Below are 17196 nucleotides of genomic sequence, written 5' to 3'. Positions count from 1 at the left end.
CTTATCGGCAGTGGGGAGGCGGCTCCTCAAGTTGGGAAAGACGTTATGCTACTGTTGCAAATAAATTGGGTAGTAGGTACACCGATACCACCATGAGGTGAGCTCAAGTGCATCTGTGAGATGATAATGTAATGAGAAGATGAGACAGACGCTGACTGGTGTCATCAATCCTAAAGTTTATAATTTATTTATATTAATTTTGTTTGATAATCGTTTTGTTGAAAACCTTATTTACCTTATATTATAATGATTGTTAATTGGCTCATATCATAAACATATATTATAAAACTCATATTATAAACATTGAAACATAAAATATTTAAATATCAATTATATATGTAAATTGTTACGTCCAATACCGTCATATTTTTTCTGACTATAATGATTGTTAATTTGCTCATATCATAAACATATATTATAAAACTCATATCATAAACATTGAAACATAAAATATTTAAATAACAATTATACATGTACATTTGTACGTCCAATACCGTTTTTTTCTGATTGTTATAAAAAATAAAAATAATAATGTACATAATATTGATAAGTGATAACAATAAAACAAATAATATAATCTAATATGTACATTCGTCTTGAATACTTATTACTTTTTATTTTTATGATAATTATATTTACGAGTATATGTCGTATTTTAATATGGAACAATAAGCCTAAGACAAGAGATACCGGATAACTAGAACCACGACAGAGGTATAGCTAAATTGCCTATCCATAACGCCGTGTATAATCAAAACGATAATAATATACGAAAAAAAAACTAACGGCATTACAGAAGAAGATAAAAGTATAACAATATTTTTAAACAACAATTTGATTTACAATTTTTTTTTTACTGTGGAAGCCCATGCAGTAAATTTAATAATATAACTATTTTTTTAAAAAAAACGTCAAATTTACAAGTATACGAAAATGTAGACAATAATATTGGATATTCATTCACCAATTATTAAGTTTATATAGGTACCTAAGATAAACAACTCTCAATTTATTCAATGTTTAAAGTTTAAAACTTAAAGCTATATTTTAGTATTTACCTATAGGTACATTAAATAACATTTTCTACTGCACAATAATAAAATATAATTGAAAGTAAAATGTTTTAACTTGTTTTTATCTATCTATATAATTTTTTCCATCAAAATAAATTCTCCCCCGTGAATTCCCGACCTTTGGAGATAGTATAGGTACCTACTGAAATTCACGTATACCCAGTGGCATATACAAGGGGGGACTTAGGGCCTAGGGGTCAGATTCCCTCACATTGGCTTTGGAGTGGATAATATTCCATATTGTGTTTGATGTGAATTTTGAATCAATTCAAAATTCAAATTATATTCATTGTTCCTTATTGTTAAATATTTTACTACCCAAGTAAAAAGTTTTGAGAGGATAGTGGATTTTCCAATTTCTCCCTCCCATTTATAGCTTTGTCGTTTTCTTTATTTGATCCCCCCCTTCAGAAATCATGTCTACACCACTGCGTATACCTAAACCCGTTATCCGGTTATTGTCACGTAAAATGACATTTTAGTCAGTAATGTGTCTGTAACAACAAATTACAGCACGCATTGTGTTTCGAATACCTATGAAATTTTAAATAGTTCAGCGAGTAGGTACAACGTATATTATATAATATGACCTATTAAATGTGATCCTATCTATATAGATTTGAAGTATTTTTCTGGTATTGTGTCGTTTCTCCATAATATTATTTCGTTAGTTACATACTTAATAGAGGCTCGTATAGAATATTTCCGATGCAGCATAAAAATTAAAAGTACAAAAACGACGACACACCGCATTTGTTTCATCCTCGCACATTGCGCATAGAAAATAAGATTACAAATATCATAATATAATATAGATAACATATCCGTTGCAGTGCACCAGCTATATTTATCAATCGACGCGATCTATATGACGAAATGTATAACTTTTCATATAATATTATAATATGTGCCTATTTTCGTGATAAATTATAATAATATCATCAAACACGCATCGCCAGGCTTTAAAAGCCGCGTCGTCGAGTTTGCGGTGTGATTGGCAAAATATCAATAATAATCGATAACGATTTATATATTATATTATTGTTATATCATTGTTTTGTTAATTAATTAATATAAGCAGGAAAATATGCAGTAATTAAGTAAAATAATTTTCAGTTGAAGCACATCCTGTTTATAATTCGTTTAACAGTATATATAATTATTTCAGCGTTATAACTACTACGCGTTGACCATACACGTTGATTTGAATCGATCACAGTTAAATGCTAAACATGTAAATGAAATTGTATTATAAATAAAATTAACTATTGGTAATATAATGTATGTTTTGTAATGGTATAATCATAAAAATCTTTACAAAAAATACCAAACGCGGGGTGGAAATTATAATCAATGCGTCGAGGGGAAACCTGCAACCATTGACAAAAAAAAACCTTAGTTAAGGGATATAATAATAATACATATTAAGATTGAAAGGGTTCTGTATAATAACTTTCCACGGCATGCTACGGGGTAGATCATTAAGGTGAGGTTGAGAGAAATACTCAGAAATGAATAAAACAAACCCGTGTCCACAATTTATTCTGAAATTTCTAATATTATGTTGATCATAAAAATTATTGTTTATCATTTGAATAATATATCCAAATTAATTTATTAAATTAAACAAACTAAATGATTATAAAGGTTTTATATATTTTATGTAAGAGTAAACGATGGTTTATTAGATGTTATTTTAATTTATAATATCGTACTTTGAATAAGGTTAAGACGGTCGGTCAAAATGCAATACAAAAACTATTACTTCTTCTAGATCTTAATAGTGAACAGTAACATTATTTCTATGTTTATCGATTTTATTTCGTATTAATATAAATTGTAATAATAATATTTAACAAAAATATATTATTTCTCTCCCCAGAAATGTATGTTTCCGCAGATGCTTAAAGCTACCAGTTACCACTATAGGTTTGGTCGGTGGCGTGTACATCGTGTATGGATACATAATAAAGTTCACAGTAAAGAATATCATAACGTGAAAACAACGAAACGCTGTAGTCGAATATGCATAATATACTATTGGTTCGATTTTATGCGTACCTAGTATACGTATAATAAACCCATATCAGCATTCGAAAATATCTAAATAAAATCACAAGCATACATAATTCTTACGTATATTATTCATATGTTATATATTATATTATGTATACAGTGTACTCTATATTATGTGACACGTTGTACAAGGTTATTCTTTCATCCCTATACATTTTTACAGAGAATGATCCCCATTTAATGTGGCAGAAAATATTTATTTTTTTATATAATCTGAAGTCGTTTTACTAGAAACGTCATGTTTAAGCAAAATATAATTTACTTTCAAAAACACATACTGTTGTACCCGACGAGTAAATTACTGCGATAAAATAATCACCCTGTATATTATATTATAATCATGTGGGTGGTGGGCGCAGTGTAATAGCGTCAGTGTCGTGTGTACGGTTTACGTATATATTATGAACGTTGAGCTTGGAGGCAAGACCAATATAACGGTGGTGTGCCTATATGTATATATACGTTAGTAACCATAAATTATTTACAATCACAGGATTGGATCCCTTTATATTACTAGTTCTCACAGTGTCTAAACCGCAACAACACTACCGTTCACGTCGGATCGAGCTTGACGAATTTCCCGTTCGTATATAATCGTATGACGTTACCTCTCAAGCCACATTGGTTAATCCTGTTGTTACCGCGGCCTTTTAAAAAAGGGAAACAACGTGCATACCAACCCAGCTATACGGTTTACATGTATATGCGTGTGTGCGCATGAATGGGGTGACACGTAATTTATTTTTTCTCTCTGTGGAAAAAACTACCTCTAGTAAAAAAAAAAAAAAAGAGTCGAAATTCGTAGGTAGGTATAGGTAGCTGGTACGTTGTATGTGTTCCGGCTAAAGCTTTTAATTATATAGCCACTGGAGGATTTGATTGCCGTCCGCACTCGGCGGTAGCGACGACGGCGGAAGAGAAAAAAAATCGTTTTAAATCCATTTTCCTTACAACGCTATATAAGAACAACAACGCCGGCGAGATAAGATAGTGTTTTTAATTAAAAATTAAAGCCGGTGGTAAACAAGTGTTAAAATTTGAGATCTACGAGCTGTCCCGTATTATTTATTATATTATACTTAATATTATATATTATGGTATACAATATTGAATACGTTGAATCGACTGGTATAATATTATATATTATATATTATTATAGTTACCAACATATTTTTATTTATTTTAAGTGCATACTATTCACAGACGCATTTCAAGAGATTATCGAAAAATAAATACATTCAATGTGTTTCATAACTACCTACATATTTATTATTTGTTAATATTTTACCTCGGTCGGAACTTGGTAGCTTTCAAATTACGAAACACTCAATAAAGCATGATGCAATATTATTATTATGTCTCTGTAGAAATATATTCAAACTATTCAGTGTGCCAATATTTAAAAATGCCCGCGATGATAAATTATGATTATAAGTTTATCATCCCTGCACTTCAACAAAAACTTATATCAAACTTTTTTAATAAGACTTGAAACTCAATTTCTCTTTCCATCGTGATGCTTTGTAGTTTATATTTTTGTAATCATTTTTATCATCATTATTTATTTATTATGATTTGCGGACTTCACACCAATTTAAAATTTAATATTTTTTCCCCTACAGGTATGGCCAGTGGAAGTCTATCCAAGTGCCAATCTCCTCCACCTGTGATGACTCAAGCGCGCAGAACGATTACCCCTGATAACCCTGATCCAGCTGAAGTCATTACGGAGGTAAATATAAAAACACGTTTAACTTGTCCATTAATAAAATATACTAATTTATTGTACTATAATCGATTTCCCATTAGTCTGCAATTTCGATGCTGAGAAATTTAAACTCTTTAAAATTGTTAGCAATAAGATTAATAATAGCATTTAAATTAAACAATTTTCTATTGCACACAATGAGCTTTGTATACTCGCTTATATTTGTGTATAATATTATTATGTAAATTTTTTCATTATGGTTATTTTAACGGATAGTAAATAACAGTCTTAAATTATGTTTATTACATATTTTAAGAAAATATATGTCTTAATAAACTCTATAAGGGCGTACGAATAACGACCAATTAGTGTACATTGCAGAAGTTCTCAAACTATTTTGGTTCACGCTTCTCCAAACATTGGATGTTAGTGACGTGCAGTTACCCGTCGCAATACTATACGCATAAAAAACATTTTATATATTTAATGATTTTATTAACATCGTTGTGTGTAATAATATGATAGAGCGATAACGAATAAATTTTTATTTACACGCAAATAAATATATTAATTCAATGTGATTTACTATATTCAGACCATACAATGTATTGTAATCGTATTTATTTATTTATTTATTTATTTTTGTTCTCAATTAACATCAGCGACAATGGCCATTATATTTACAATATTTACAAATACAATTTTATACAATTTTTTAAATTGCATTGTACAGTAGATGGTTTTGCGTGAGGTGTTGGGTTAGTTGAAGTTTCTATGTTCATCTGTGTATCGAATGCATTCAGTGATTACAATTTAAATGGTTGATTGAGAGTTCAGTTCCACAAGAAATGCACCGCGGTTTTTCTCCTTTTTCCATGAGGCCGATGCGGAGTTTGTTTATAATAATTATTACCTTATCCCTTTTATTCGGAGGGAAATGGGCCAGCCGAAGATTGTGTTTTTTATTCTTCTTAGTTTAGTATTCTGATTGAGCCAGTGTGTTTGCCATTTGATTTGTAGGTATGCGTTCTTTGATTTGGTTTTTTAAATCTGCATAATATGTTGTTATGTTTAATTTAGAAGTGTCTGAGGATTTTGATGCATTCTTGGAATAATGTCAGAATCTGCTTTTTCGTTCGTTTCTATAGGTATTACTGTGTCCAGAAATCCAGATTAGGGATATGTTTGATCTTTACTCGTGTTAGCATAATGGGAAATTGATTACAAATAAAAAATAGCAAAAATGTAAATTCCTTTTATATTTGTTTACTATTATTAAGACAGTTAACCTTCTCAACAATAATTATGTCCTAACCACTACTTTACTTATTTGGCCATTTGATGTGCATCCTAATCCCCACGTATTAATCAAGAGAAATACAAAAAAGTTTTAACTCATTTATACCTATACATTTTAATATCATATAATGCGTCGATGTGGTAGTTGGCTGTTAGTATAATATAAACGATAAAGTATATCATATACAGTAATAATATTATGAACGGCATATTATTTTTGATTTCGGTAGGTAATAGGTATTGAACAATATGGTTTTATTCAATCGATTATATGGCCATATGCTGCTCTGTCTATAAAAACAGGCGCCAGGGTGTGCGATAATAGCCTTGTACGACGCGACTTATACCTCCTGACTGTTTCTTCGTACACTCGTGGTATACCAATTACTAGTTTTAATATTTCGTACTCTATAATATCAAATATTTCCATATTTCCATTTCATGCGGCAACTTAACCAACCTAACCTGGACGATCAGCTTGGATTTTACGAGCCTATATGTGCGCACTACGCATTCTAGAAGTTCGCTTGTATAAACCGGCGTAGATTTTCCCTTCAAATTAAACCAATGAGTTTTTTTTTTAATTCCTGGACTAAATCGATTTAAAAATGAGATATGCGCACCGGTTAATTATTTTACAGCCATGGGAACGACTGAACGAAGTGGTGGAGTTATGCCGATTTCGATTTGTCTCCGCCTTCACTTTTAATATTTTTCCTAACTATGCCATCGTTGCATTTTAATAATTAATATCATAAGAATACAAAATAACTACCTACTGATAAGAAAATAAAGTGGGGAGTAACCGTTTTGACCTCGAATTTCTAACTAAACCGGTGTACAACATTTTGGACCACATCGATTAACTGCTTGGAAGCAAAAAATCAGCACCAGTACGTTTATCCTATAGCGAATTTCTAGATTATGATGCGTGACTTCGGTCAATTGTAGTAAACGACTGTCGTGGAAGCATCCTAGTACGTAGGAACCAGTAAATTGTAGAGATGTTGATGACTAAAATGATTTCAATCCTTCGGAAATGGGTGACGCGTATCGTCGGACCGGAAGCGACGAGGCTTGCAATTATTAATATAGTTAATACGTGTACAATGATACTAGTTTCGCCGAGATGTCACATGGCACAATAGTACAATAGCAGACCATTTTCTTCAGACTGACTGATCGCGTCAACGGAAACTATCACGGTATAGTATACAAGTATACCGCAAACAATATTTCATTTTCCGTTGATTGCGGTCTTAAAGGGATCATTGAGAAACGGATGGCGCGTGATGGACGCCGAGTAAACGGTCGGAGGCCACAGTTTTCATTTATGACTGACCTAAGTGATGATTTCCCGGTCACGAATAAGCCGGGTTAACAGGGATCCCTGTTGTCTGTCGTGCAATGTGCAGCCTTGTAACGTATTCTGATTGGCTATTGCATAATCATGATATCATTAACAAACCATGATTTACCAAGAAATGTCCAGAGTTAGGCTGAGTTCAATTTGTGTACACGACCACAGATATATTAACTAACTTCGAACCGAGGGCTCCACGTCGATTGTTCAGATGCACATAGTGTTATTCATAAGTTCTTTTTAGGGAGTGATAGTTCTAGTATCTATATGCTTTTAGCACTGTTATTGGCGTTTTTCACAATTTATCATACTTACATGTTATGTGAGTGCGTCAACATACATATTTTATATTGTGTAAAATCAAAGTAAAATCTTAGTAAAATAGTCACTTAACGCTCTGTATGACGGACGACACGACGGTTTTCAGGATGAAAATAATATACAAATATGAAGTATTTTTGTTTGATTATTGATAGTTTTCCTCAATATTCATTAAAATATTTATATCGTATGTAATCTGCCGTATAGATTTCTAATATCCAAGTTAAACTAAAGTGAAATAGTTGCGTAGTACAATGTAGATTTGTTCGTGGGTGTATCAAATAAAATAGATTTTATTGAATTATGTTTAATTAAATCGTTAGAAGAAGATTAGAATCCTTATAAATCACTCAGTGTATACCTATTTAAATTGTAGGTACCTATTATTATTTGGAACCTTAAAACCTGCAGTGGCCGTATTAAAATCTGTCGTTACCGTAAATAACTACAATAATATCTAATAAATAATAAATAATATACTATAGGTATGTATGCATATTATTATAACAGCCTTATAGTTTGGCATATGTTAATTTTACCAGTAAATTCAGTGCATTATTGTTATTATTATTTGCTTACACCTACAAATACAGCTTCAATTGCATAATATAGGTACTGTATTATAATTTTGTATTATTAAATTAAACGAAAATCTTCTATTTATAAATATAGATGGTAAATGGTACGTCGGTATACATCAAACACATACTATAGTAATTTAATTTATGGACTAGTGGGCGATAATATAAGATAGTATTATTATCATGTTCATAATTTACGAATTTCAGTAATATTTGTTTTTCCACTCCCTCCTTGAAAATATCAATTTTCGATAGTAAAAATGAATTGTATAGAATATGTTGTATGATAAAATAAAATAAGAATTCAACCATGAAAAATAAATTGATATCTACTTCATATCAATCATTGATTTTATAATAAACACTACACATATTTACATATATACCTGCAATAGTATAAGAGTATATTTTGACATACGTATGTCTAGTAAATTTAATTTGATGTTATAAACATGTGCCTACAGATAAACATATACCTATTGGAATTCGGAGGTACTTATATTATTTTTAAATGAGTAAACTTGTTTAATGAGTTGCATCTATATAATATTTTTGATAATATCTTATTTGTTTTTACATTACTTTAAGCTAAAATAGACGTAATTAGAATTTTTAGTTAAAATATGTTTCTTTATAATTTCACGAAAATATCGTATCCATTAAAAATGTCTACTTAAAAATACTGTTATACTTTTAGTTATTTAACCTAACATAATATTATACATAATACATTTACTACTGTTTCAAAAATAAAATAACAATAATATAACAAAGAACATCCAATTATTTCTGTGAGCATACAGTAGTTTATCGCATTAACAATGGTTATAAATTTATAATTACTTTTTACTACTTCGGGATTAAAAAACATAATTACAAATATAACAATTTATGATACAAGTACCTAAGGTAGACGGCAGTGTTGTATTTCCCGAAAAAAAATAAAAATGTATTATAAAAAAAATTATTTTTATATATATGTACCTACAATAATACATCAAGAGGTTTCCTATATTGATACAATATAATGTAATCACGATACAATCGATGTACCTACGAGTCGATTTCATTAGAATCGTGTTTATAAAGTCTTATTCTAGCTTATGCACGATCCATGTAAAAGTGTCAAGTACACTACCGATATCAAACCAAAAAGTGTTGGTCACCACGTAACCTAAGTGATTTATTGTTTTTGCTTTCATATAAATTTCACCGCGAGTCTAAAATAAATATTTTTTTTAAAGTTACCGGATACACATAGTGTTATTATAGTACTATAATAGTAATAGTACCTAACCATTTTACAACACGTAGTATAATTATTATTTTTATTACTCGAACGGGTAGCTGCATATTTAAAATAATTAATGAGATCTGAACATTATTTTCAATTAATCATCTCCGTCGTCGTCATAACAATATATCACGCTTGTTACGTATGTTGGATGTACATTATAATAGCTCATTATAATGTTTAGCAGGTATTTTAAATATTTGTCGAGGTGTATGGTGTATCATGTATGAATAAAAAAAAATATAATACCTCAAATACCTAAACGTTTAACGATTAAACTGTTACTCATGTAAGATTTATATTCCTTAGTCTTTTTATTGGCAATCATAATATACTATTAGTAGTCTATAACAATAATATACTAGATAGCCATAAAATAATATAACATTGATAAATAACCATAACTATATTAATACTTATCTTGTAACTGACTGCGTGTTAAACGAGTTCAAACCCAATTCTTTGTTTTGCAACCTTTCTATTGAAATCGAACGTATATCATATAATTATGTCAATTGATGCACCCGTTGTCAGGTTAGGTTAGGTTAAAATTGTATCATATTTACTTATATTTTATAATATGTATAAATTGTACAGATTATAAATTTTATCTTTAATAATAAAAAAATAAGACTGGATCTTTATAATGCTATTCTAAATGATTAATCAATCATGTTACTTTTAAGATGTGATCAACTCGAGGCATTTCAAACCGATGATAATAATATGTATAATGATATATTATAGAGTTTACGACGCGAATGACTCTGGTAAATGATAATCTGTTTTGGAGATGCTTAATAAAAAGTGAAGTTAGGTTTTTACATAGGTACTAATTTTCATAAAACGACGTACATTTTGTTGGTGGAGTATCACCGAGTACTTCATTGGCATTCTCCCTTTCAAGTTTCAATGATCTATAAGGATACATTACCTTGTAAACGATAACATCAGTTATTAAAAAAAATGTAGGTATATGAAATTCAATTGAAAGTCCCCCATATTTATAGTTAATTACGTTATTCTTCCTCAATTGCAGTTACCCTTACTGGGTATACCGATCAGGGTTGTTATGTTTAAAACATTTTGTTTTAAAACGTTTGTTTAGATATGTTTTAAACATCAGAAAAAAAACATATTGATTTCGTTTTATAGTTTAAAACACATGTTTTAAACATCAATACAAAAACGTGTGTTTATAACACTATTTTTAGTAAATTTTAAATAAAAATAATCTATGCATTTTTATAGAGACCCCCTTTCTCTCTTCCCCATTAAAAACCGCGACCACTTGCGTTGTATGCATTAACATGGCCTATCAATTTTTCTATTATCTATGAAAATAATAATAATAATAAAAAAATTACATAGTGACTGATAAGCGATGAGGGATGCTACCTATAACCTATCTATAATTTACTATTTTAATTTATATATATTTTTTTACATGTTGAAAACGTGTTTTTTTTCCAACCCTAGTACCGATAGTATAATTACAGCACGGTATGTCATCCCGTCTATTCGATATAATAGAAGAACTGAACTTTTCTATAGAATACTATACATGTGTGTTGAATACAATATTATTTTACGCGTTCGAAGTATATACAGTCAATTAATACAAACAAGTGCAGGTCTGAAGTATCAGTCTCGAACTGATGAACTGTACTGGGGCATAATTGAATACGCCCTGTACACAATTCGCACAGGACTATGCAACAATAACTAATTGGTCGTCGTAAAAACGTAAACCTATACATACGAGTGCACGTATAACGTATGTGATACTACAAAATTGGAAAGAGCATTTTTTTTCATCATTATTTTTAGCGCCGTATTTCCGCGAAAAACCCGTTGGATAGCATGTCTGTTCGTATAGATGCCACATGCAGTAATATTCAGGCTGTAACAGAATTAACTGAAACAATAATAATATTATGTACTAAGTACTAACCTTATATTGTAATAAATTATGTTCAGATCGATATTTATTTTTCTGTTTGATTTAATAAGATTAATTTTTTTGTTTTTTTTTATTCTGTCTATTATTATCTGTAACCCTGTGTTAGACACTGCGTGTCGATCACGATTTAATTGGACATACCTTAGGCATATTTTTAAACGTGGCGTCGATCAATGCAGCATAGCAATCTTGTAAACAACAAGTTGGATCGAAAAATGTGCCTAAACAATTCTGCCGCAATCTATTAAATAAGCTATATTATGTATCTTACCAATCTAGGTAGCTTCATGTGTGTTATTTGTTGATATTTCCATGTATTCGTTTTTTTTTTAAACATAAACCTGTTATAAACAAGGCCAACAAGGCCGAATTTTACGTGTTCTTTTTGATTTTCTGGAAGTTTCCTTTTATCACGCAATACTCATGTTTGTTAAATGCTATTAGAGACCGTGTCATAAATCATAATATACCTTATGCAATACACATTAATACTTTTGTGCGATATGAATAAACCGAAACCGGAAACTGTAGTACATACCTGCAGTAAAATAAATCGACTTAAACAATTCTAGTTCAAAAATAAGCGTTTGTGTGTGCGTCATATTTTATTCTGATACAAAGAATGAATTATGAAAATAAAAATAACTTAACAAGTATAACACCGTTGATGTAGTTTCGTCCCCTTCCACAACATCGTTTGTTTGTTTCTTATTGTAATCGCCAAATTTACTTATTGTTCTTAATTTTATGGATTGGAAATTCTCTATTTATTTAATTTATAAACTATTAACTCTTAGAGATTGGCAGGGTGGCATTTCCTTTGCAATAGAACTATTGTTCCAGTATACAAGGTGATTCACCAAGCATGATCACCCCCATTTTTCCCTTTAATAATGAATTCATTCAAATTCTAGATTTGGAATTTTTAAATAAATTCAAAAATTTTAAAACTTTAAAATTCTTAAAATAAATTCTTGAATATTTTTGTACTATAGGTTAGGTTATGTCGTGTACTCCTGTAGCGATCCAAGCTTCTGTGTTTCAAATGAGAACCATATTTTTTTACTGTATATTGTTTAATGACAACTGTTTTGAAAAATATGTGTAAATACCCAATTCAAAATTCGGACGAGTAGTTTCTCAGTTATTGAATTATACTAAGAATAATAGTTCTTAAAAATGGTTTTGCAAAAAAATAAGGTGGACGCAAGAATGTACCAACTAGATGCAATTTGCTACCAGAAATTTCACTCAAAGTTGAAGATTGAAGTATTTTTACTTCTATAAAACTTGTTCACATTCACAAAATGAACACACACACATATACTATTGTAATATCAATATATGTTCATTATATTATTCATCTCTTTACTCAGAATCTAAAATCGATATCATAACTACTTACTACTCACGCCCGAATGAATAATAATAGCGTGCGTAGGTTTAATTAGTGATTTCACAGAAACGCGTGTACGAATTGTTTACAACGAGTTGATTGGTATTATTATTACAGATTTTAGAATATATTTATAATAATATTATTACGCCTTTCACCCGGCAAACAATTTGCCTTCCTACTGTTATTACTTATTGTTATGGCGTATTTGAATTCAATAATACGATGGTATAATAATATGTGCGTTGATAGTTGATAGAACTATTTCAGTCATTTGCTGTGTAGATACGAAGGTCACGCTCACACATATTATAATATGTACCCATTTACAGCAGTTATTTCAATTTAATGTGGTTGCGAAAAACATACACATTATATTAAAAATGTAAAGCTTATTGCGGTAAAAAAATAGGGTGAGAACGAAACCGTTCTATATGAATAAATCTCTTTAATGTACAACGTAATTTGAATTAGTAAAATTACAATTTTCAAAAATAAAACACATTTTTTACTTTACCTTACTACTGCTTTATATCCGGGGCCACTGTGCCAGTGGATACTTAAAATTACCGTTTTTAGCGCTTGTAAAAATAATATGAATATAAAATTATACAGTAAAAGTAAAATGCTAGTAGTTATTTTTAACATATTATATTATATTGTATACAATGTGGTAAAAAATTCATTAAATTTTAAGTTTAGAAGTGAAACTTTTGATAGTAATTAATACTAAAATTAATTTAATATGCACGAATGTATGAAGAAAACTTTTCTTTAAATTAATAAAACATAGAATAACTATTCGTTAAATAATAAAGAGAAAATAATCATTTAAAATGAAGAGCAGTAAAGAAAAATAGGTATTATAATATTCAGGTGTTAGTCGTTACTACTTCTAGAATCTAAATTTCTAGACTGAATAATATGATTAGTTATTTTTTTCTTTATTATAATAAAACAATATTCATAATTTAACAATTAAATTGGCAATAATTTAGTAAACAAAAAAATCATTTCATAATATTATTTGAAAGTTTGATTATTTTCTAAATCATCAATTAGATTAAAAATTGTATTACTTATTACTTACTAAACAATTTTATTTCACACATTCACATTATGACTTATAACTTGTGAGTATATAAATTGTTTAAATTTTTATTTTTGATCTATTTGAAGTGTATAAGTACCTACGCTTGTATAGATTTTATGTTAGATTTTTTTTATGATTGCAATTAACAGTACTCAGGCAAGTAGCATCGAATGAGTTTAAAAAAAATTATTAGGTTCATTTTAATATTCTCTTCAAATCAACTATTATAACACAATATTATTTGTAAAAATAGGTAAAAATAATAAATTGATAAAATAAAAATGTATTGGGTTTATTTCTTTTCGTATATAAGACATCGTAATTTAGTAATTAGTTTATGCAACCGATTACCCTACGAAAACTGCGGCAGAATGCAGATAATTTACTGTTAATCATTAATGTTTAAACGGTTAAATGTTGTATACGATAATATGCTTCTGTTCGGGAAGCGTTAAACATTTTCTTCAAACACCGTAATTGTATCTGTAAATTATTACTGTATCAAAGAATATTTGTGCATCAAGTGTTTGTATAGAAGTATCGTTTGTTATTTAAATTTAAACGCCATTCGCGGGTAAAACTTCGAACTTAAAGAAATTGTTATTCCAAAAATGTCCTAGGCACACGACGCACTTAAGTATTTTAAAAAATATATTCATGCACTGCACGCACTGCCAATAAAAATATAAAATGTAAGATTACCTGTAATTTTTCTCGCAAGGCCGGAAGGCGCTGCGCATCGTGCGATTGTTCAATGGCAGTAGTTTAAATATTGACTGTTACTACAGCAATTATTTTTTCACTGAATCGATTAATCGCATAATTCTGTGAAAAAAAAACCTTTAAGCGACTGTATTGCACAATAAATAGCGCGTCGCGTCACGAGATTACGACGATATTGCCATTGCACGGATACCTAAATACGAAAATCGAAAATAAAAAAATACCATCACAATATTATTTAGTATAATATTATTATATTTTTATCATGTACCTCCGATTACGCAATGTCAACGAGATTAGATTTCTCACAAGTTCGTGACGTGACGCGGCGGCGTAAAACAAATACATCGGTCATAACTCAAAATAATGATAGGACATTATGTATTATGTACATATTGCACACTGTACAGGGTGATTCACTAAGTATGCTTAACCCCGGTTTATTGGTTGATTTTGAGTCTATTAAAATTATGATTTTTTTGAATTTTCCATAGAACTTGGAAATTTTATTTTAAAATACTTAGATTTTTGTATGACATAATATATTTGTCATGGTTATAATTTTCCATAATCATCATAAGTATACTATCAGTCTTCTAAACATGAATTATCATTACGGACTAATAACTATTATTGATACACATCTCATTAGTCGTTATATTTTTTTAACTTAAAAAAACTACTCACTTGAAATTCGATTGTAATATACATCAATATTTTCAAAATAATCGTTGGCTTTTTAATTGTACAATACCTAATACGGTTTTCATTTCACCACAGTACTCTTTCTACTTCTAAAATATTTAAAACAAATATGGTCTTTAACAAGCTTACTCAAGAGTTGACTGCAGTAATTGACTGAATCATAGCATATACAGGATAAAACAGGGGTGAGCATACTTGGTGAATCACTCTGTATATATCTAGGTACCTACTACATGGTTATATCTTTGTCAAACACTCTCATTCGGTTGCTCGATACAGTCTGCGCGGTGGGTTAAATTCTTATAATATTGTATTGAGGTACCCACACATACCTACACTCTGATTTGTTGTAATGTACCGTAATCGTTGCGTTTGCGCAGAACCCCAGTATGCCGATGGCCAGAGCCGGTTGGGTGCTGCGCACGCTGTTGCTCAGCGATCAGAACACCGTACTCAGGGACCGGAAGACCGGTGGTGGCCGATCCGTTGTCCGGAGGTGTGCTTCCGGCAGCGAGCTCATCGACTGGCTGATGAACCTGGTATCCACGGACCACGATTCGTTCAGCAGACACGACGTGATTGGCATGTGGCAAGCTCTGCTCGAGGAAGGAGTCATATCGCACGGTGAGACAATATAATATCAATAATTTACTTTGTTGTTGTTATTATTATTCATATCAGATATCCGGCGCGTTTATATTGTTATTATTACTATTTATTTTTTTTGAGATGTTCATAAAATTAAATCGATTAACTCAAAGATAAAATGGTATCCAAAAACTTAACGCCATCCACGAGTTTCGTGCTCATAAGTATATAGTATATAAAGCTCAGATTTCCTAAATAGAAATACTGGACAATTGTTAAGGTACCTAGTAAAATAACAAATTGTTCACAATTATTAGAATAATCTAACTTAATATAATACTTGAACAACCAAAATTACTTTTCAACATTTATTTTAGTTATCAAAAATTATAATATAATATAATATAATATTAGGAAATTTCTTATAGTTTTTAACATGATGATTAACCAAACATTCACATCCCCATTTTTCCCTTGAATGATGAGTTTATTCAAACTCTAACTGTAATATATTATATACATGTGTTGTATACATTATATATTGTATATTATCTACTTATATTTATCATACTATTTAAAGAATAGGACCCTTATAGCTATATCAAATTATTATTTTTTAAATGACTGTCACCGTTTTTCTTGTAAATTGTTAATCAGTTGACTTTTTTAAAATGCTGAGGCACCTAAATGTCATTTTAATCGAATAGGTTTTGATATATTCGTTCTTGATAATTAGGTGTGGAAGTTTGTTAACATTTGTTAAAATGTCCTGAATATCACAAATACAAGATCCAATTTTACATCAATTTTATTTTTTTGTAAGCTATTTTTAAGGACTATTACTAATACTAAGGATATTTAATGCTAGGTATAAACGAGTTTAAAAGTTCAAAGTTGTATCAATTAGTAACTTTTTGCATTTAATTCTTGTCAACTTGACTTTAATTTATATTTATTGATATTAACTAAATAAATAACGAGTTACCTACTTTCAATAAAATACAAGTTACATT

General features: G+C 29.7%; 1 protein-coding gene across 1 annotated transcript in view; it reads left to right on the top strand.

Moving 5' to 3' along the window:
* The window catches only part of LOC132940311 (rap guanine nucleotide exchange factor 4), a 211006-nt gene that overhangs the window by 183376 nt on the left and 10434 nt on the right, over positions 1-17196 (top strand). The window contains exons 6-7 of the mRNA XM_061007832.1: positions 4772-4881; positions 15976-16219. Coding sequence (XP_060863815.1) covers positions 4772-4881; positions 15976-16219 — 354 coding nt within the window. The remainder of the gene's footprint in view (positions 1-4771; positions 4882-15975; positions 16220-17196) is intronic.

The sequence above is a fragment of the Metopolophium dirhodum genome, chromosome 3, assembly GCF_019925205.1.
Source record: "Metopolophium dirhodum isolate CAU chromosome 3, ASM1992520v1, whole genome shotgun sequence".
NCBI lineage: Eukaryota > Metazoa > Arthropoda > Insecta > Hemiptera > Aphididae > Metopolophium > Metopolophium dirhodum.
The sequence above is the reverse complement of the archived record's forward strand: the minus strand, read 5'-3'. Positions and strand labels throughout refer to the sequence as shown.